General features: G+C 39.7%; 1 protein-coding gene across 2 annotated transcripts in view; it reads left to right on the top strand.

The window, feature by feature from the left end:
* The window catches only part of VAV3 (vav guanine nucleotide exchange factor 3), a 149,594-nt gene extending 140,381 nt beyond the window's left edge, over window positions 1–9,213 (top strand). For both annotated transcript variants that reach the window (XM_072127942.1, XM_072127941.1), the window contains exons 26-27: window positions 4,273–4,424; window positions 5,963–9,213. In XM_072127942.1, the coding sequence (XP_071984043.1) occupies window positions 4,273–4,424; window positions 5,963–6,004 (194 nt within the window). In that variant the 3' untranslated portion in view covers window positions 6,005–9,213. The remainder of the gene's footprint in view (window positions 1–4,272; window positions 4,425–5,962) is intronic.
* Window positions 9,214–23,302: the final 14,089 nt, after the last annotated feature.

The raw sequence follows: 23,302 nt of genomic DNA, 5'->3' as shown, positions 1-23,302 counted from the left end.
AGAGCCCGCTGCACTGTAGCATCACAGGTCGTTATAATGTGCAGGAGCACTTCCCCCAGTGGGGGAGGGCCTATGAAGTTACAGCGTGGTGGGGCACTGGTAATGCCCCTTAGAGCCCTTTATGTGCATTCGCATAAATTTAAAAGTTGATTTTAGATAACAAATATAAGAAGATTACTACAGTTACTGTGCCTGGGTATACAAGTAATCATGCCTGATTTGGTGGATTTTCTTTAAATGGATGTTCAGCAATTTAATTATCGAAACTTATACAATTTCCCAATATACTTTCTGTATCAATTCCTAATGGTTTTCTAGATATCTGCTTGCTGTGTTCTATCAGAAGCTTTTATGTTTGCTATATTCTTGGTTACTGTCTGTGGTCACATAGGTGCACGGCTTAAATGACTCTCTGTGATACTAAGGAGCTGTGTTATCCGTACCTGTGTGACATCACATGACCAGGAACAGATTTCTGGAAAAAAGGAATTGATACGGAAAGTTTATTTGAAATAATGTAACTTTTCATTCTACAAACAATAATATTTATTTCCTGAAATGGGAACACCCCTTTAAATGGCACAGAATTCTACATTATACATATTTAGGCTGGATTCACACGACCGGTGCCCGCTGTACCGTAGCGCGGCGGCCACACGGCAGTGCGCGGGGAGAGCGCTGCTCACCCCCGCCCCTCTCCATAGGGATACATGGCGCACGGCGCCGTATTCTCTGAAAAAATAGGACATGTCCTATTTTTTCACAGGGTACGGAGCGGTACAGTGCCGCACGTGTGTGGTACCATACCGCTCCTGTAGGGCGCCATTGCCGTCTTTGGGGGACGTATATTGGCCGCATATACGTTGGCCATATATACGTCCCCCTTGCGGTAGTGTGAATGCAGCCTTAGATTGAAAGAAACGAATTCTATAGGAGGATGATGGGTAGTCACTAATCACTAGATAACGATTACAAGTTGATTCCCATCAGGAGACCCGTCCCTGCACTCTGCTGTGTGTGTGGCTTTGGCACTTGTTTTACTAGTCGTTTCATTGCACAAAGATGTAGTTATATTTCTCATTGTGATGTGGAAGTGACTCTCTGGTTATTGCTTGTCTGTCTTCTCTCCAAGCGACGTCTGTGCTATGTGGGTTTGCTTTTGTTACTGCGCCTGAGTACAGCTTTGTGCCCCCCTCCACTGCTCCCTTCTGGTCAGGTAGCTATGGCACTGCTTTCTTTTCCTCCTGCATGTCCCTCACTCTCTCTACAAAGCTGCTAGATGAAGAAACATGACTATATGGCTTGTTATCAGTGATCATGTCATAGTCAAAATAAGACAGGATTGAAAGGGTTATTATTGGACGTAGTGGAAATACATTTAGAAAATCGTAAGTTGCCCATGCTGTGAATGGCATGCTGCCGGGTATGCTCCATCTAATTCAGGCTGAGCCACAGGAGCAAAGCTATATACTTTTGGTTGTGTACAGATTTGTCCACCGTTACCTTAAGTCAGATTTGGACAAGACCCAAAATCCAATTTTAAATACTGTATTCAATACAGTATTACAGCAGGCTGAGCAGCTGAGACATCACAGAAGTTTGTGTGAAAAGGTTGTCTTCTGAAATGCTTTACATCTCGAGATATAAAAGGAAAGGTAAAGGAGGACACATCTGTATAAATGATCAAATGTACCGTATATTCCGGCGTATAAGACGACCTGGTGTATAAGACGACCCCCTACTTTCCTGTTTAAAATATAGAGTTTAAGATATATTCGCCGTATAAGACTACCCCTTTTCCAACGCATACAAAACACCGGTAAAAATTAAAAAAAAAAACAGATTTGAATTTAACATGGTCCTTTTTTTTTATGTAAATTCTTATGACATGCAGGTATATAGCAGGAAAACTGTCGCTCATAAACATAAGGCATACAACAACAACATTACCATACATTACAGCACAGCCCCCAGTAGTATACAGCACAGCCCCCAGTAGTATACAGCACTGCCCCCAGTAGTATACAGCACAGCCCCCAGTAGTATACAGCACAGCCCCCAGTAGTATACAGCACAGCCCCCAGTAGTATACAGCCTGTGCCCAGTAATATCCAGCCAGTCCAGCATTAATAGAAAATAATAAACTAATATACTCACCCTCCGGTGGCCCCGACCTGCAGCGCTGCTCCCCCTATGTCCGCGTGGGTCCTCTTCTGGCTTCGGCGCCCGTCTTCTGTCTTCACTAACTTCGTGCCGGGCGCCGCCATTGTTCTCCCCTGGACGGTGCCTAGTATGACGCGCCGCTGCTGACGTCATACTAGGCGCCGCCCCGGGGAAAAGCATGGCGGCGCCCAGCAGAAGAAAGAAGACTGCGCGGAAGACGATCCGCGTGGACATCGGGGCCAACGGAGGGTGAGTATGCACCCCGATGTCTTTTTGTCTTTTTGAGGCTGCCGGCAGCTTTTTGAGGCTGCCGGCAGCCATCGCTGTGCAAACACCCGCGATCGGTGCTAGCAATATGCAGCAAAGACTTACCGGCTATGGAGAGGGCTCAGCCCGTATAAGACGATTACCGGCGTATAAGACGACCCCAGAGAAGACAGAAGATTTTTCTGTCTTCAAAAGTCGTCTTATACGCCGCTATATACGGTAACTCTTATATTTTTAGAATATATCAATATGTGGACCATTTTACAACTTCTACATTTTGATGCAACTTTATAGTTGGAATAATGATTTACTAATCAGAATATTCAGGGAACTTCAAAATCCTTATTTTTAGTTTGTGAATGAGACCCAGACCTGTAACTGTTGTATGAAAGCACATCAACTCCATTAGTTAGTGATTCAGATAACACTGCTATCTAAGGAATTGCCATTTAAGCACAATCTGCATACAGTTCAGAAATCTCCAGGTATTCATATATTTGTCAGCCTGGATTAGAACAAGCGAGCAGAAACCATGAAAAGATCACTGATCACTGATCTAATTATCACTTGGTATTGACTGACATTACACATAGGTATTCGTGTTTCCGAGCATGCTACGTTACCTGACCAAGGTCCATCTGTTTGCCTGCGATTTGGACACTCAGATCAGCAAAATACATTTTTGAGGAGAAATAATTTACTACATTCAATGGTTTATTTCATTTAATTTTAAATATTTTATAGCAGTTTTCACTCTATTACATATGACTGGTTAAGTAATAATATAGCAATATACAATACAGTATAATAACTGATATATAATGTATAAATACCGTGATGTCACTTGAAATAAGTAATGATTATTGAAGTTACACCAATTCTGTGTCCATGGTCACATATAGTTCAAATTCAAGGTTCAATCCAGGCAAAACTGATATGCAGTGTCCTGCCTAATACAAGACCATGAAGGATTCTCTTATAAGTATCCTGTGTGCCATGTATGGCTAGCCACTGTATAAAATGGAGCTCTTCTCTTTAGTCCGAGAGTCCGCTAAACAGTGGTGGTCCCAAGTGTCAGATCCTAAACCAGTATTGTTGTCCTATGGATAGGTCATAAATATCTCAGAAAACATGTTTAAATATACATATTAGGTATTGTTATAGGCAATAATCATTTTGGTTCTACAACATTATTACATTAAATTACAAATAAAAATGTTTTATACATAGGTCATTTTCAAACAAAAGAAATGCCCAATTTATGCTACAAAAAAAAAGAACCTAGAAAAAAAGAATATTTTTTACTACTGAAAAGCAGCCAGGCTCTAAAATCAAGGGTTAACCTAGAAGTATGACTAAAGTGCCTATAAGTGCAGATAAAATGTACCAATGGACCTGATGAGACCTGATTCCTATACAGTCACCGAGCAGGGAAGTCAGAATGAGAAGAGATTATAGGATTAAGTAGAATTACAATGTATTATCAGTATGACAGATTCTTCCCAGGCCCAGGTCTCTGACATGCTGTCTGATATCCACTGAAAAGCTATGCATTCTCTAATATATTGAGACCGTCCACAATGGACCAGTAATGTATTTTAGCAGATTAACTATTTAGTGCTTTCAGCTTTGGGAATAATCTCTTACAACTTCTTATTGTATTGTATTCTACACCTCAAAAGCCAACAAGAACCTCAGACGTAGTAATAGCCATTTCTTTCACTGTCCATCTTGTCACAGATTAATACTATCTCCTTCTAACCATTTTTTCTCCCTCACACCATTCATTTTACATGAGGTTATATTTTACGTGTCATAACCTTTTTTTTATTATTCTTTCAGTCCTGAGTCCCAAAATTTTAGGTATTGCCATTGCCCGCTATGACTTCTGTGCCAGAGACATGAGGGAGCTGTCCCTATTCAAAGGTGATGTAGTCAAGATCTATACCAAGTCTGGGACCAATGGCTGGTGGAGAGGAGAATCGAATGGCAAGGTACAGAAATGCACGGCTTATGGTGGGAAAGGGTTTAGGGCATTGTAATAAAAGAAAATGAGGGGTGATACCATGTTTCTCCAAAAAAAGACAGGGTCATAAATTATTTGTTATTTGCTCCAAAAATGGGTTATATATATGTATATTCTGTGAAATTCTTTATTTCTAAGAATAGAAATCCCTCTTTATTATTGAACAAAAATCTAACCTTATTTGATAAAATCATATCTTTATCTTATACAGACTGTCAGATCCCTCTGGCAGCCCCCTCTTCCTGCTTCCCAATGATGCCTTCAGCTGGCAGGCTACAGGGGTAGCACATTTCAAAGGCTATATCTTCTGGACTTTGGCACCTAAACCACAAGTTCTGATGTAAAGAGGACAATCTCCCCTTTAATACCTCTCAAGGATTTTGTTCTTGGTGCCACAGAACTAGAAATATCCACAGTAAAGTTTGTCAGGAGTAGGAGCTGTATATGAAAATCGCAATCCAGACTATGGGGCATATTTATCATGGCCTCTGCGCCACGCCAGCTTATTGCTAGCACTTGAGATTATTTGCCCAGATCTGCCAGGGGGGGGCGCGGCCGGCCGAGCGGCGGCGCACTCGCTGTTGCCGGCGACTTTTCATACGTGCTGCGGTTTTTTCTACGCCAGGCCCTGGATGTATCGGGCTGCAACTATGCAGCGGCGGGGCTATCATACGCTTCCCCTATAACTTTAACAATGGATATCTACAGATCTTTGGCACCTAGAAACACAATCCTTACATGATATTAAATGAGAAAAGAAGATAAAGCCATTTGAAGAAAAAGCTGAAAAATTATGCTAGGGCTTATTTACAGGTAGGTTTTATTTTGGGGGAAAAATGGTATTAAAGATCATAGCACGTGCCAAATTTGCCATTCTGGCGCAAATCTACAGTTTGTCTGAGCTGGTGTCGATTTGTGCTACAACCAGCGCTAGTTTTTTGGTTCTGGTTAATGAATATTATTATGGATTTCACCATTAACTGTATATATACAGATCACAGCTCAATCCTCTAGATTTTTCATCTGCATCTGAACATATTGGGGCTGTGCGCCAGTTTTGTGGCAGACTTTGCACGTTCTTTTAGGTACAAAATGCTTGCACAGGCATTTAAGAATCATCTGCACCGCAAATGTGTGGCACACAACCCTTTTGTGGTGCAGTTGCACTAGGCACCGTGTGACACAAATTAGAGGGCAATCCGGTGCTCAGTCTGACCGTGTGCCAGATTTATCATGCTAAGTCCGGGCAGCGTTACCACATTTCTGTTGGACTTACAGAGTGATAACATGGTCAGATAAAAATATGATGGAGAGCTTTGCCCGCAAGAGCCTAAGTGACATAACAGCAAAGATTATCATGAACACATGTGTTTTCTGTAGAAGGAGAAAAGTATGAAGTCTAACATATTCTCGGCCAAAACTCATCTCCATTTACTGTCTGACTGAATAGACCAGAAACCTCCCATCCTTTGTGTGTTGTTCTTACATGTCTCTTTTCTCACTCAGGTTGGCTGGTTTCCATCCACATATGTAGAAGAAGATGAATGATGTTAATAATCTTCAGTGTAACACTGGAAATATTTCTGAACTTTGCAAACATCAGCTTAACCCCCCTGGTAGCATGGAGTAATTTCTGGATTCTCCACTGTCTCAATACTGGACATGCAGACCATGAGCATGCTCAGTACAGAGGACGCACTATGCCTTTGGGATGTGTCATAGCAAAGTGTGTGAGATGTACTAAAAAGTCTCCTTTCGAGCCACAAAGCCATGATCTTAATACGCCAAGCAGAAGATTATACATGTACTAACCAGTTATGCATCGGGAGAACCCTTATGTGCAGTGCCTATAAAATGTAACTACCACAGTGGAATTTTTCATGTTTTATTTTGTTACAACAGTAAAAGAAGATGTTTATTTAGGCTTTTATTTGGTTATTTAATGTGAGAGTGAAAAATCCATGTTATCTGCGGTTGTTAAATACAAATATCTGAATGCATAACTTCTCGTCTTCAAAGATTTAGCAGAGACACTGGCAACACGGCCTTACTATTCATTGTCTAAAACTCTACCGTTCAAGGAAGCTGAGAGTAACTAGCCAGAGGTTTAAGGGTCTTCTATACACCTTTTCCTCCTAGGGATCTATGTACAATAGGGATAGCTTACCTCATTCTGTAATTCAGAGTGCAAAAAATGATGGCCAGACTCTTGCCACAATGTGCTGACACTGATCACAGCTGTTTTACCTTTTAGATGCTGTGTTCAGTCCAAGGGGTTCCTAGATCTGTGAGTACTATCCTTGCCCTATCTTTGTGCCAGGTTATTTCCCAATGCAGTATCTAATAGGTTGGATGTCAGCTTTATGCTCACCGACATAATGCATAAGGTGAATTTATTATAATATGCATTCAGTTATTTTCTATTTAATAATTGTTATGAATGTAACTTAAACATGAAAAGGTAAAGGTGAGGTGAATAATCTCTGTATAGGTACCAAGGTACACACATACTGTACTCATGTACTATACAAACATACTATACACACAGACACTACACACAGACTGTGCACGTACTATACACACATACTGTACTCATGTACTATACAAACATACTATACACACAGACACTACACACAGACTGTACACATACTATACACACATACTGTACACGTACTATACACACATACTGTACACACATACTATACACATGTACTATACACACATACTATACACATGTACTATACACACATACTATACACATGTACTGTATACACATACTATACACATGTACTGTATACACATACTGTACACATACTGTGTACTCTACACACATACTGTACACACATACTATACACATGTACTATACACACATACTATACACATGTACTGTATACACATACTGTACACATACTGTGTACTCTACACACATACTGTACACATATACTCTACACAAATACTTTGCACACATACAAAATAGAGATGAACATATCATTAACCTTAATATTAAAACTGTTTAGTGGCTGTATTAAGACTACTGTTTGTATTTACCTGGACTTTGTAGAGATGAATGACTACATTGGGCTCTCCTACTGTACATCTGACGTCTACATTGATATATATAAAAACATATATATATATTGATATAATATAAAAACATGTAGCAGTTCTTAACTTGAATCTCACCACTGTATTGTGGTAAATTACAGCAAAAGCCATAAAAACCATAAAATTCAAAAGTTTTCTGCCATTCTTTAATATGGTGAATATCATGTTACACTTTGATGTACATTCGGGAAAAAATATGTAGTCAGCCACCAACTGTGCAAGTTCTCTCACTTTAAACGAAGAGGGAGGACTGTAACTGATATCATAGGTAGAACCTCAACAATGAGAGACAAAATGAGAAAACAAATCCAGAAAATCACATTGGGCCATATTTATCAAAACTAGAGAAGTCGGTACAGGCTTCACAGTAGTTTTGGTGTTCTTTGGGTGCAGCTCAGCATTCACTCTTTTTCAAACATGAGTTGAGTTCTGCCCGTATGACATCCTTCCAATACTCTTCTGGACCATCCAAGTGCTCTCTAGCAAACATCCTATGGACCTGGATATGCACTGGCTTAAGCAGGGGGACATGTCTGGCATGGCAGGATCAGAGTCCCTGGCGGTGTAGTGTGTTACTGACAGTAGCCTTTGTTACCTTGGTCCCAGCTTTCTGTAAGTCATTCAGTAGGTCCCCCGTGTGGTTCTGGGATTTGTGCTCACTGTTCTTGTGATCATTTTGACCCCTCGGGGTGAAATCTTGTGTGGAGCTCCTGATAGAGGGAGATTATCACTGGTCTTGTATGTCTTTCATTTTCTAATTATTGTTCCTACTATTGATTTCTTTGCACCAAGCTGCTGCCTATTGCAGATGCAGTCTTCCCAGCCTGGTGCACGTCTACAATTTTGTTTCTGGTGTCCTTTTAACAGTTCTTTAGTCTTCACTATAGTGGAGTTTGGAGTGTGACTTTCTGAGGTTGTGGACTGGTGTCTTTTACACTGATAAGTTCAAACAGGAGCCATTACTACAGGTAATGAATGGGGGACAGAAGAGCCTCTTACAGAAGAAGTTTCAGGTCTGTGAGAGCCAGAAATCTTACTTGTTTATAGTCGACCAAATACTTATTTTCCACCATAATTTGTAAATAAATTCTCTAAAAAATGTTTTTCTCTGATTTTTTGGGATATGTTTTTCTCATTCTGTCTCTCATAGTTGAGATCTACCTATGAAGTCAATTACAGGCCTCTCTCATTTTTTTTAAGTGGAGAACTTGTACAATTGGTGGCTGAATAAATATATTGTATGATCCTGCATTGCTTTATGTCAGTCGCTACCAGAAAGTGTTCCTTAGAACTAGAGAAGAAATTGAAGGAGGATCATCTGGAATATATTGTAACTGTATATGTTGCCGCTTGCTCTATTATTTATAAATTTCCAGATATTTGTCTGTAATATTTCTTTATTTCTTCCAACCTGTAATGTGAATGCACAGAAATTTTATTCTATATTTTGTACTATGATTCTGTCTGAGATTCAGATCTTATTATTTATTGCAAGATGTGGAATTAACAGTATTAATTTCTTTTTCTACCACCTATGAAAATGTGTCGACGCCACCTTTTTTTCATTATGTATCTTCACTTAAATCAAGCTTCTGTATTATAGTATTTTTTTTACTTGACAATAAGTTGAATAAACCACAGATAAACACACAGATATGGAGTGAAGTCATCAGTTCTAAGCAAAGACAAAGGTGCTGAAATTGCAATATTTAATAGTAAAATCATTTAAGGTTTCTCAAGTGTAACAACTAGTGAATTTAGGAAGCAGGAAGAAAGTGGACAACAATCTTATATTTAAAGTAATATATCCTGTAGTGTTTAATCAAAAATCACTTGGGGCCAGTTCACACATAGCAAGCAAACACAATGGGGCTCATTTACTAAGGGTCTGAATCGCGCATTATCTCGGATTTGCGCCGAATTGCCCCGGGATTTTGGCGCCAGCTTTCATGCGACAGAAATCGGGGGGCGTGGCCAACGGAAAACCCGACGGAACGTTATTCTTTACTAAAGTATATTACAAACTGTACTATTATCATCTGCACTATTCATTTATGCAAACAGTTGAGTTATGCTATAAAGTATAAACACATTGTGGGCATTTATCAGCCCCAGTTTGGCATAAAAAGATGTGCAAATCCCCACCTATTCCCTATAAGGGTGTATGGTACGGAGTTAACTATGTTTCTGGCATGAACGTTTGGTATAATTGATCACACTCCCTTTGCTGGAGTCAATTGTAGCTGGCTGTACAGAGTGCACCTTATTTATGAGATGAAACAGGTCTTGTTATATATTAGGGGTTCGCTGCACAGTGGTAAAAGGCCATCAAAAGCAGCATGAAAAGGCGAGTCTTGATAAATGCTCGCCAACCAGTATAGCAGGATATATTGTCAATTGTTTCTACCTAATAAATAAAAGAGGTTGTCTGGATTTAGCTGCTTAACAACACAATGCTAGTGGCTTTAAGGTCAAGTATTGGTGACAGGATATTCCCTTTAAAATAACCATGGTAGGTTACACTGACCCTGCCTAAAAGAGAGGTTTGCTCTCTCCCCGCTCCATCCAGTTGTGATCCCGCTTCTAAATCTGAAAATGGAACAGATTCCTGAGAATTCTTGAAAGTAACAAGAAGATGGTTTTTCAAACAGTGGAATCCTGGCCATTTTAATTCCCAAAGTCGATACTTTTTAACACATCTTTATAAGAACTTACTAATTGTGAGCAAATCGTGGTGTCTGAGATTATGTGGGAGGAAGGCCATGACCTGGATGTGTAAGTACCCATGAAGGCTTCACCATATTGCTACACTAAAGAAAACTCTTATGTCTACACTTTTCAAATGTAAAGGTGTCCACAAGTATTCCCTGAACACTTCATTATCTTTGAAGGGCTGTGTGGGTTTCAGGGACTGTATTCCATTTGTTCTAGGAGTTTTAATCTATTCAAGAATTTTGGAAAAAGCTATTCAAATTCTTTTCAAAAGAGAGCCATTTGGTTTATTCCCTTCATCTAAGTTCATGAAAATGGAATGGTTTAGGGTACAAGCTCTGGGAGTGGTCAGAGTCTTTTTAGCTGTAGCATGGAGTATTTTCTTGAAAAACTGATTTCTTGAATAACTTTCAAGTATTTGGAAACCCTTGACAAAAGATCTCTTGCTAGTGAGTGGCTTAAAGAGGACCTGTCATCCATAAAAAGGTACTAGGTACTAAAGGTACTAGCTGCTCCTAGTGCTACAACAGACACAGCAGTGTTACACTGCTAGCATTATCGGAAACCTCCAATAATGCTAGCAAACACTGCCACGCTGTACAATAGAAACGCCGGACCAAGTTTACAGTGGTCCAGCAAATTTATGAGGGGGCAGACTGAGGTGCTGCTTCTTAGGCTCGCTCCATAGGCCCGTGGTGACTGCCAGGCATCATGCGGCAGTCACCACCTCCTAGTCCCGTCCCCTCATGAATACGCCAGACCGTTATGAACTTGGTCTGACGTTCCTATTATACAGTGCGGCAGCGTCTGCTAGCTTTATCGGCAGTAGCACTAGGAGCTGCTTACTTTAGTAGTTTTTATGGGTGACAGGTCCTCTTTAAAGAAAAACTCCACTCCATTCCTGCATATAGCAGGGCCTGAAGGGAGGAGCAGGACTTGTTTTCATTGTATTCCTAGAACCTTTCTAGATACTACAGTCCTGCTCCTCCCTTCAGGCTGGCACAAGGTAGAACTCAATGAATCAGCTGTGACTGGAGTGTTTCTCTAAAGTCTACAAACTGCAAACAATCCTCTATTATTCTCTTTTAAATTTTCCTTCTCTTTTTTGCCTTTCCTCATGCAAATTATGTTAAGGATTGAAGTAGGTTCTTATATCATGATAAAAGAAAACAGAAATATTTATAAACAGAAAATAATTTTAAAAAATTATAAAAAATAAAAAACTGCTGCAAACTTTGTATGGGGACAGCTTCTATATAATACTTAAATGTCAGCAATATATGGGCACTTTAACCTTGGCCCTGATCATTGCCCCTGCTCTGTGATATAATCGGGGTAAAGGAATGCTAAGTGCATTCAATTGCTATGACAGCTGGACGGCTCCTACAGCCATCACTTAAATTACTGTATACTGCTTAAAGTATATTAACAGTATACAGGCGGTCCCCTACTTAAGAACACTCGACTTACATACGACCCATAGTTACAAACGGACCTCTGGATATTGGTAATTTCTTGTACTTTAGTCCCAGGCTACAATAAACAGCTGTAACAGTTATCAAATGTGTCTGTAATGAAGCTTTAGTGTTAATATTGATTCTTATGACAACCCAACATTTTTAAAATCCAATTGTCACAGAGACCAAAAAAAGTTCTGGCTGGGATTACAATGATTAAATATACAGTTCCGACTTACATACAAACTCAACTTAAGAACAAACCTACAGACCCTATCTTGTATGTAACCCGGGGACTGCCTGTACTGTATTACCATTGTATTGCAGTATAGTGCATGAGAGATCAGACTTCCTAGGGGAATCAAGCACCCCAGGGGGCATAAAAAAGAAAACCTCCAACCCATCATTTCCTAAAACCCATATAACAATAAACAAGCAAATAAAATCATAAACCTGTGAGGTATTCCTTAGTCTGTAAATGCCAGATCTATCAAAATATAAAAATAATTATCCCAAATGTCAGAATCAAGGCTTTTTCAAAATGTTGTACATTTCCAAAAATGAAAACATCAAATTTTCCCACAAATATGACACACCTATGTGACACACAGTTCTGTACACCTATGCATTTTTTATAGTTTTTAAGTTATACGTTTTAAGTGAATTTGGTATCTGTCAGCGCTCCGGCAGAACTTCTCCTGTCTAGTACCACATCCAATTGTTTTGCTCTGCAGAGGGCTGAGTATTCATCTTGCTTCTTCTCAGAGCTGGGGGCGGCTCAGTCCATTCTCCTGGCTTTTGTAGTTCTACTGCTGACGATTCCATTTTCTTCACACTTTTGTACTTCACAAGCATCTTGGATTTGTCCTGGTCTTACATCTGTTAGTCTGTCTCTCTTTTTGTATGTTTATCTGTTCTGTGCAGGTATCCAGGCTAGGGACCGTTGCCCAGTTGTCACCTGTGGGTTAGAGCAGGGCAAACAAACAAGCAGAGACAGAGGTTGTGGAAAAGCTCTGGTTTTGCAATTCTTTCCTGTCTTGACAGTTTCCTAGTAATCATACTGACCCAAATAACATAGGGGTGTCACACATGTTAGCAGACATATGTTCCAATGTATCCTAGATGAGTGGCTCAAGATGATGAACAACGCGCTTTTCCCAGTACTTTGTTACAAAATGTTATTTCAATATATGTCTGTGTGTGGCCACCTAGTCATTGTGATGTGCGTTGCAGAATGTCAACATGTTGGGATATTGTAGTGAATTGATTTCATGACTATTAGAGTCCTTGACCAATTCTGGGCTAAGGTAAGAGAGCACACGCAAGTATATCAGGCAATTTCTGCAAAGTTTACTGTGTGAATACATTTACAAATATGCATTTGGGGCAGTTTTAGTAAATCCCTGTGTGTTTTTTCTGTATTTTTTCTGTATTGTTTTAAACTTTGGTACTACATCAGTGAGCAGTATCACATCCAGTTGAACAATTTGACATATTTTCCAGTGTAAAACCACCATCATTTTCACAGAGCACTATCATTGGTAAATCTCTGCAGCATTTTTGTAGCTAATTTTACTACAAATACCATTCATTTAGCAATGAACGCATTTCTTGAAGGACGTCATGTACCACCTCTACGTACATAGGAATTATTTTTTTTAAGAGAAAGCAATATTTCCATACTACTAAGCCTTGCGTTCTGCAGGAAGGTAAGTATGACACAGTCAAGACATTCATATTCCCCACTACACAGTAAGATGATTAGAAAATTACTGTAATGAAGTTTTCCTCTGCCCCGTTGTAGAAATATATTATAGCTTTTTCTAAAATATTTGCTTTTTTAGCTCAGTGAGTGTTTGTCAAGAGACTTGTAAAGAGTGGTTAAAATGCACCTAAATATTAGGATAAGTCTTCAAGACAAGCTGCTGGGTGAACATGAGGAATAACACAAAATTTGTCCTGAACTTGTTAGTGTAGACTGGTGCTTTTAGATTTCCCATAGACCCTCTCCTTCTTTGGACATATGTAGGTGTCGGTGAAACATTAAAGGGATTTTCTGAGAATAAATAGTGAGGTTAAATTAACATGTACTTACCTCCTCTGCTACAGCTGTAGCAGCCATAGTGGCTGTTATGGGGCCCGCAGTGTCAGGGGACCCTGGCATCAGACCTGACACACTAAAGAATGGTGAATGTGCCCTATTATATACACATAATGCTGCAAATTGTACGTCATAATATTTATAGAACAGAAAATCTTCTACACTACAATGTCGGGGAGGGGACACAGATGGGGCAACAGGACTAGGAATCTCCAGCTTCCTGCCATCTACTTCCCCCATGTGATCTACAGTTACTTAAGTGCCCATAACCCCCCTGGGATAGAAGACTGCCGAGCTTAAGGGGAAGGGGACCATCATTTTGTGTTTGTATGGGCCCTATAGTAGGGTAGGAGCGGCACTTATCCACAGTATCTCAGCCTTTTTTTCTTTCCTCCGGCAGATCTGTTGGTAATTTTCTTTTATTTCTTTGGATGGGTCTGGCTGCAGAAACAACTCCAGTGACAGAACTATGATGTACGTTTACAAATCTCCATTTAACTTTCTGTTTGTGCCACCCTTTTTATCCACCTTGTAATCCATATAATTGAAAAAGTGAAAAAGCAGCGGTCACCATAAAACAGCTACACATCCACAATCCTGCACTTTATGGAGCCATGCATCAATGAACTTCTACTTATGGACTATCCTAAGGACAGGTCTTCTTTATAGCATCCCGGAAAACCTGTTAATCATCAGTATTGGATATAGTTTTATTTTAAGAAATGAAAAGGTAAATGTACTATAAAGAATGTAACCTATAAATCTAGCTTAGGCGAATGTACTTGGATGACTTACTGTAAGATATGTTGTTAACAAGGCATTTTCTCGGGATGTGTATGAACTATGGCAAGGATGAGAAAATGAAGAATCTGATGAGAATCAAAGCTGCTGGCAATGGAGTGAATTCAGAGAGAATAGCAAAAACAAAAGCATCCAGTCATTGAATATGCAGGAGAAGAGCAAACATTTTGATTTCTTCCAAGTCCTTATGGCTGCTTTATCAATTATAGACGCCAACAGGACAAAGCGTCAGCATCAAGGCCGGGATGTCAGCAAGCGTGAAATGATATGAAAGCAAAATGAACGGTATTTAGTGAGCAGAACAGCCAATCTAAAATGAAGCCTCTTTTGACAGACTGACACTAATATATGCTCTCTTTGCAATTTTACATAATATAAAAATGGCATGCAGTTATTACAGGAGCCCTGAGCCTCCGCATAATGACTGTCGTTTCTGCAATCCCATGTCTGTCCAAGAAGAGTAATTTTCCTGTTAACAAAACAAAAATGTCTAAACTCTCTCTGGTGGCCTGCAGAAGAAGTGAGGCGCTCGGGTGACAGGCTATACAGGAAAATTACAGGGCTCTGAGCGTGGGAGGACAAGTGTATTATGGAGGGAGTTCCCAGTGAGTGTTATATATTCCAGTGACAATTTAACCGGACCACAAGTTCATACATCACCATCTGAGACGGAAATAGACGTGATGGCTGCTTTATGTATATTAACCATCACTGACAAAATGTCACAGACGTCTTGATATCATTGGTATGATCATATTCTATATTGCATATGATTACAGTATGTACATTAATGCAATTTGCAAAATGTTACTGTTTATGTTTACATTATTTTTATATTTTTGTTTACATTTTGTAGATATATACATCCATACATAGGTACTAGTTTTACTAGTTATTTTATATATATATATATATATATATATATATGTGCACTACTCACAAAAAGTTACATAAATTTGGTTTGTGAATAACATTTCAGGATGAACTTTAATTGCACTCTATCCTTTACACGTGAATCTAATATGACCTTCTTGAAATATTAGAATGTAAATGTCCACCTCTTGCACATGTTTCACTTTTTGCACAACTTGCTGTTCTCTAACAAAGAGCTGAACTTAAAAACCCATGGTTTTAATCCATTAATTTGACAATAAGTTCCCTGGTTAAAATGTGAATTGGTATCTAAATAGTCTTCCTCATCATGCTGTTCACATTTTAACATCATATGTCCGAGATGACACCTAACAATCAATCAACAGCACCATGCCATAGCAAGGCTTCTAAAAGTGGCAATTTTGTGAGCAAGTAATCTTCGAATGTCATCTTCAGGATGGAAAAGAGAGACTGGACAAGTCACAGAAAAGGATATAAGTGGATGTCCTTTGGCTACATCCCACACTGATGACCTCTTCATTGTGAACAATACCCTGCAGAAGCGGATAATGAGTGCCTCTCAACTTCCTTAAATGTGCCTGGAGTTGTATGGCATTCAAGTGTCACGTCAGACCATTCAAAACCATTTACAGAAGCACATTCTGCGTGCTAGAAAGGGTGCCTAACCACACCACCAGGCACAGGAAACAACCCTGGACGGGGGACCAGTGAGTCCCAGTGCTGTTCACTGATGGAATTCAATTCACATTAAGACGAAATTATGTCCGTCAACACTGTTGAAGACGTATAGTCAGGTGCTATACATCACCCACTGTTTTTGTCTGCTGATGGTGGTGTTACGGCATGCGTAGGTGTGTCTAGCTGATACAGAACTGCCCTACATTGTGAAAGTAACAGTGACAAGCCCATACTATTTGAATAGTCTTAATTAAGTCATTGTGCTCCTGCAAGAACATCTACTTAATGGACAACTATGCTCCAACTGAGCCAGGTCACTTAAAAGATGTGGCCTTCACTTTCTCCAGACCTGAATCCAATGGGAACCTATGGGATCAACTGAGTTTCCATACAGAGGTTTGTAACTCTGTACCCTAGTACTTTAATGACCTGAGGGCCAGGTTTAGAGAAGAATGTGATGCCATGCCTCAGTAGAAAAATAGTCACCTTGTGGACAGCATGAGAAGTTGTGATGTGACATAATAGTGAATTATTTACATTTTTGTGTGGGTAAACCCACCTCTGTTGCATGATTCCTACTTTCATGATATAATATTACTCCAGTGTGAACGTTTTATGTTTTCCATGTCTGTCACACAAAAGAAAAATATTCCTAACTTTTTGTGAGCTGTGTACACTATATATACAGTGGGTATAGAAAGTATTTAGACCCCTCTAAATTTTCACTCTTTGTTTCATTACAGGTAATTGGTAATTTCTTTTTTGGCTCATTAATGTACACTCTGCACCCCAGAAAAAATGAAAATGTAGCTATTTTTGCCAATTTATTAAACAAAAAAAACTGAAATATCTCACGGTCATAAGTATTCAGACCCTTTGCTCAGTATTGAGTAGAAGCACTTTTTGAGTTAGTACAGTCATGAATCTTTGGAATGAGGCAACACGTTTTTCACACAAGGATTTCGGGTCCTCTGCCATCCTTCCTTGCTGATCCTCTGCAGTTCCCTCAAGCCATTTTCAAGTCTTTCCAGAGATGCTCAATTGGGTTTCGGTCTGGACTCTGGCTGGGCCATTCAAGAGTGGTCACAGAGATGTTTTGAAGCCACTGCTTTTTTATTTTAGCTTTGTGCTAAGGTTAATTGTCTGCTGGAAGGTGAACTTTTGACCCAGTCTGAGGTCCAGAAGTCCAGAGGTCTGGAAGGGGCCAGAGATTTTGGGGTTCTCACTCACTCAGGCCCTTCTACCATGATTGCTTACTTTGGCACCTTGCACCACAGATTGTCTAGGACATGGCGGATGCTTTAGTCCCGGCCTGGGAGGAGATCACTCAGGAGTCCATCCACAACCTCATCATGAGTCTTGTAGGGAGGTCATACATAATACTGAGCCTTGTTTTAACTCGTTTTATATTAAAGTTGGATCAGCCTGTAGTGTGTTTTACCACTCAAATCTTGTGGGTGACTCCAAATTCAGGCCTCCATTGGTAAATAAATGTGGTATATATATATATATATATATATATATATATATATTCTACAAATGAATGTCCAAACAATGATTCAGGCTTACTCTTCATGGGAATTGAAATCCTTTGGTAACACTATAGATCAGATGAAAAATAGCCTGTTAATAAAGTACAGGAAAAGCATGGATTATTAGGCAAGAACCCAGTACTCCTATGAAATAAAGAACAGCTGCTTCAAGGTCTGGATTAAGATCATGATTAAGATTCTTTCTTTATCGAACAATGATCCTTCAGAAGAGCCAATGCAAAACACGACAGGCCTCCTGCAGCCTGGGTGCTCTTCAGGGACATATTTCCCACTAGACACTGAGGGTATAGTGCCTTGGGTGGGAGCCTGAGGACAGGGGCTGGATATTTAATAAAATCCTCTAGCTCATGTATCTTTAAGATGCCGGTACTATCAGTAATGAGAGCTCCTGTGTGGTAACTCTCTATGACGTGTCATGGTGAGGTGATTATACTTCCTGTGTGATTTATTATTAAATGGTTATTGGTGGGGAAGTTTTCTTTTAATAAAATATTATTGCACACTGTTATAGATTGTGTCATCTGACAGGCCTAGTATTGACTACCAGATGTCATGGCAACGGATCGTCATCCCCGATGGCAACACAGGGGTAATCCAGCCCACAATGTTGACACCCACACTTTGCTGGCATATAAATGCTGCCATGGGCTTTGCCAGTAGCATTAAAATCATTAACACCTGCAATTGGTACAATAACATCCATCCAATTACCACAATTAAATAGTAAACTTGGTTCTGTTTCTGTATCTTTAAAGTAAGCTTGGATCTGTTACCATATCTATAAAATATGGAAAGAAGGAAGATTAATATTTTCTTCTCTAGAAAAGTATTATTATAATCTGGACTATTAATTTATGCAATTTTGTTAAAAGTTTAGTTGCAATTTTACATAAATATTTGGAACTGCACTTGGAGTCCTAAAAAAAAGTGTAAATGCGACGTGTCCACTTTCACAGCCTGATTTTAGAGTGATTCAATAAATGATCACAAGTTTGGGATCTACAAAATTAATAAGAGAATTAATTTGGACACCTCCCTAACAGCGAGAAAATTATTGTCTGCTGGCAAATAATCTTCCAAGAGGTGCACAATGTTCTTCCTCCAATACCCTTCTCCAAAGGTGTTTGCAGGTCCCTCATTGTGTGTATGTTATTCAGAGAAGACTCTGCAGATTGTTGCTGTAAGAACACAACGCACCATCCACGACTCTCAATTCCAGGAAATAAAAAATAGCAGCCTTAAAACAAAACTCATTTCCAGGCAGAATGATAAATGGGCCCTAAAAACTAACATTTTCTAAACTATTTCTGTTGGCGGAACTGGGCCAAATATGTGATAACCTTGTAATGATGTTTTGCAGTAAAGCACAAAATTCATTATCTTAAAATAGTTCTAGCAATGTACACATTTTAGGGAAGAGGGAACTGGAGAAGTAGTTTTGCTCACTAAAGTTCACTCACAGTTCAGCAAAATAAAATACAATAAAGTATATTTGTTTCAATATCAGCAGAGTTTTGGTTTAAAATAATGAAAAAATACAGATACACATGTTGATCTTACTACTGATATCATTGATAGTTATATAGAATGTCTGGTAGATTAATTTCATGGCTGTAACTTGAGTCCCTACTAAGACTATATAAGGTCATTTACTAAGAGGAGGGAGAAGCCAGGAATTATATGAGAAAGGTGTCATGCTCTATATCTCCTGTGGGGGTGCTGCAGAAGAACTGAACATTACTTCTTAGAACTTAGAGATTCAGCTGTAAAACACATTCATGATGGCCTCACATAAAAAAACAGGAATTGTCCGTACCTGATAACAACTTTTCCATAATGAAACTATTTGAAATATCCTTGTCATGTTGGATGATGTAAGATAACAAACTGAATTATTAGGATAATTGTAGTACCAATTATTAATGTACTGTATTGAAAGGGGTTGTACGAGTCCATACTTTAGAGTTGAACAGGTCACCAGGATCAAGTGGCATCCAATGGTGGCGAGAAAGAGCACAGTTCATACCAATGGGTTATGCTGTAATACCTGGTCACCAATTTCATTATTGGAGAGCTCAAACCATAGAACAGACCCTGTGCTTAAATCTAATCATACTCTGTAGACCTGCAGAATAATTTTGAAGAATTTTGAAACATAATCTTCAGGTATACCGTATTCTTCAGATACAGAGCAATGTAAGGGAACAGTCTTGTGTATGAGGGAGTTTAATGGCCATTTGGCTCTCCAGGATGGTCTAGTACAGTGATGGTGAACCTTTTAGAGACCAAGTGCCCAAACTACAACAAAGACCCGCTTATTTATTGCAAAGTGCCAACACAGAAATTTAATTTGTGATTTATACTCCCTTCTCTGTCACAGTTTTCATTGATACCAGCAATAAGGACACTGAGGACACCAATAAAGCAGAAAATAGTCCCAGGTAGAACTGTCACTTTAAAATAGCTCTGTGCACAGCAAGTCCTGGGCTGTCTGGGACTGCAGGAAGATACCTAGAGTCCTCTCTGGTGATGGCCTGAGTGCCCACAGAAAGGGCTCTGAGTGCCACCTCTGGCACCAGTGCCATAGGTTAGCCATCGCTGGTCTAGTATGTACAGATATAGTCCCAGAATTAATGGTTACCATCGTACAGCCTTGTGCATGAAGTTGCCTGCTCGGTGGACAATGAGAAGAAATGTTTAATAAGGGTCTGTGGAATGTGGAAATGTTTCCTAACTGGCATTAGTCTTTTGTTACTTGCAGAGTCTGTGCCAAGGCGGATAATTAATTAATAATGTCTTGATGAGATTTATTTTCCTAAATGCATCAAAATTCCTTCCCAATCGGTAAAACTCAAAAATCAATGGCTGCATTTGACCAGGTGCTTAATCCCAATATTGATTCTGTCTTCTGGGAGTTCACCAAGTCTGTGTCTGCTTTTCATCAGTCTCAATGAGAATGGAACAACTGAATTAATAGCTAAATAATTAACTGTTTACTCTCCAGATTTTGCGTAAAAAATATGGCTACATACTGTAGTATGCTTTATACAAAATATTCCTGAAATTACAATGGGAGGAATAAATTCCATAAAGGATTATGACTTCAGAATCAGACTACAATGAATTTCTATCTTCTGTCTTTTTCTATGGAGACACATAGTTCTGCATAGATGCTTATGGAAACATGCATATTTGTATTCAAGATTGGCACTACCCAATACTTCCTGTCTGCCCAGCTGCAGCATCTGGTGGATTTTTTTTACAAAGACTACTGAGACATCTGTTGAGTATTGATAACTTACTGGGAGGGCTGGAAGCTGGACTTTTTAGGGTTCAGTAGTGGATTATAATATAGGGGGTTTGGGCGGTAGAGGGGCCCATTTAAACTACACATCAAATTTGATACAGGCGTGTCATAGAATTGTGCTACAGCCTGTGACACAGGCACAGGCTACAACTAGTGCACAGATGTGGGGCATTCCCACTCTGACCCGGGCGTGTCCACCTTCACACCCCTCCACCCCAATTGGTGTGAAATTAGCGTCAGGGGGGAAATAGATGCAATTTATGACCATTACATTTTAGAGTGGAGTCTAAAAGTCTGCTTCTGAAATGGGGCAGATTTACTTACCCGGACCTGTCGCGATTCCGCGGTGCGTTGTCCGGCGAGAATTCGGGTCTGCAAGCATGCAATCCGATTGCGTGCTCCAAAAACCTGGGGGAATTCAGCGCAAAAAGGAAATATTCAGGAAACCGAGGAAATCAAGGTTCGCGGACCCTTAGTAAATGATCCCTATTGTGCTTATTGCCCTCTATCTGGAAAGTATGAAGGGAATCTACCATCTTCCAAATCATCCGATATGTAAAACCAGCATTGTATAGGGCAATTTATTGTGTCCACGCCATCAGTTTAGAGAAAAATCCCAAATGAAGTTATGGGTGCAGAAAAGATTGAACAGTGATTGCTTTTGCTCCTGTTTCCTTCTTTTGACAACTCCTTTCTGCAAGAGATATCAGTCATTCTGTAAAGTGTTGCCAGTTGGTTCTAAACAGCTCGTTCCTGGTGCACCAATTAGCCAACAGAATACTTTCTAAATTAGCAGATCATAGGAAAAAAGGGAAAGTGATTTTGGAAAGCTTATACTTTTTTCCTAATTTACACTGGTTTCATTTGTGGGAACTGTTTTTTTTATAAAGTATCGATATTTTACTCATTTTAAGGCTACATTCACACTACAGTATGGGGGACGTATATACGGCCGACATATATGCAGCTGATATACGTCCCCCATACACTTCTATGGGCTCACGGCGCCCTACGGGAGCGGTACGGTGCAGCACACGTGCGGCACCGTACCACTCCGTAGCCCGGGAAAAGATAGGACATGTCCTATCTTTTCCCGTATTACGGCGCCGCGGCCATATATTGCTATGGAGAGGGGCGGGGGTGAGCAGCGCTCACCTCCTCCTCCTCTCCCCGCACTGCCATGTGCCCGCCGTGCTACATCGCGGCGGCCTCACGGCAGTGTAAATGTAGCCATTTAGAGTTGACCCCACAGATCATAGAATTTGTAAACAGGGTCTGAGATGAGATGAAGAAATCAGAAGGAACAGGAAGCAAATTAGAACAATTAAGGATAAGCAAACCTGTTCAGGTTCAGATTGTTTGGCTGAATCTGAAAAATAACACAGCGCTCTTGGAGGCTCGCTACAAAGAATCAATATTCCATCCCCAAATGGCTCACAAGCACGATTATGGTGGCCATCCATCCTTTTCATGCCAAACTACATCCTAGCATACGGGGTATCTGCCTGGTGTACGGCAATAGGATACTTTCTTATTTGGAACTGATGAAGAGAGCGTTACGCCCCAAAATGTGTTGTCCACCATTGTACACTATTGAATGAATAAATAAATTGTTGTTAAACCAGAGCAGCTCAATATCAGCCTATTTTTTCCTCTTCACTGTATAACAATCCGATACCCAGCTACGTGTCGGACAATAGGCTGTCTGCTGCAGCTCACTGTGTGGATGGTTTGACCGTTCAGAGTGTATATAAGGCTTGTTTTACATTGTATTGTATACCATATGATGTATATTGTACACCACGTAGCTTACACTGCTCCATGTGAGTATACCCACTCACTATCGTAATTATACCGCCTGCGCTGTGTCACCTTTACTCTGATATATGCTTCCTTTTCTTATTTGGTAACTATCACAATGACAGATACCAATATGAAAGCAAAGACCATTCCCATCAATGCTTTATACAGCTGAAACACCCTATTAAATAGAACAATTATTGCAAGTATCAGTGAAAAAGTTGCTGCAACCAGTTACATCAACCATTATAAATCCATGAAATGTATTTATTTTTAATATAATAAGTAGTTTAAGTTATGGTTTGTTGTATGTGCAAGACAAGCAATGTAGGGTATGGGTTTTATTTTGGGTACTTACTTGGGTTCATAAATTAACTACTTTACATGTTTTGCAAAGCACGCAACACTATAATTGAGAAACTTATAGAAACTGTTTAG

Source organism: Engystomops pustulosus, chromosome 10 (genome assembly GCF_040894005.1).
Source record: "Engystomops pustulosus chromosome 10, aEngPut4.maternal, whole genome shotgun sequence".
NCBI lineage: Eukaryota > Metazoa > Chordata > Amphibia > Anura > Leptodactylidae > Engystomops > Engystomops pustulosus.
The sequence above is the reverse complement of the archived record's forward strand: the minus strand, read 5'-3'. Positions and strand labels throughout refer to the sequence as shown.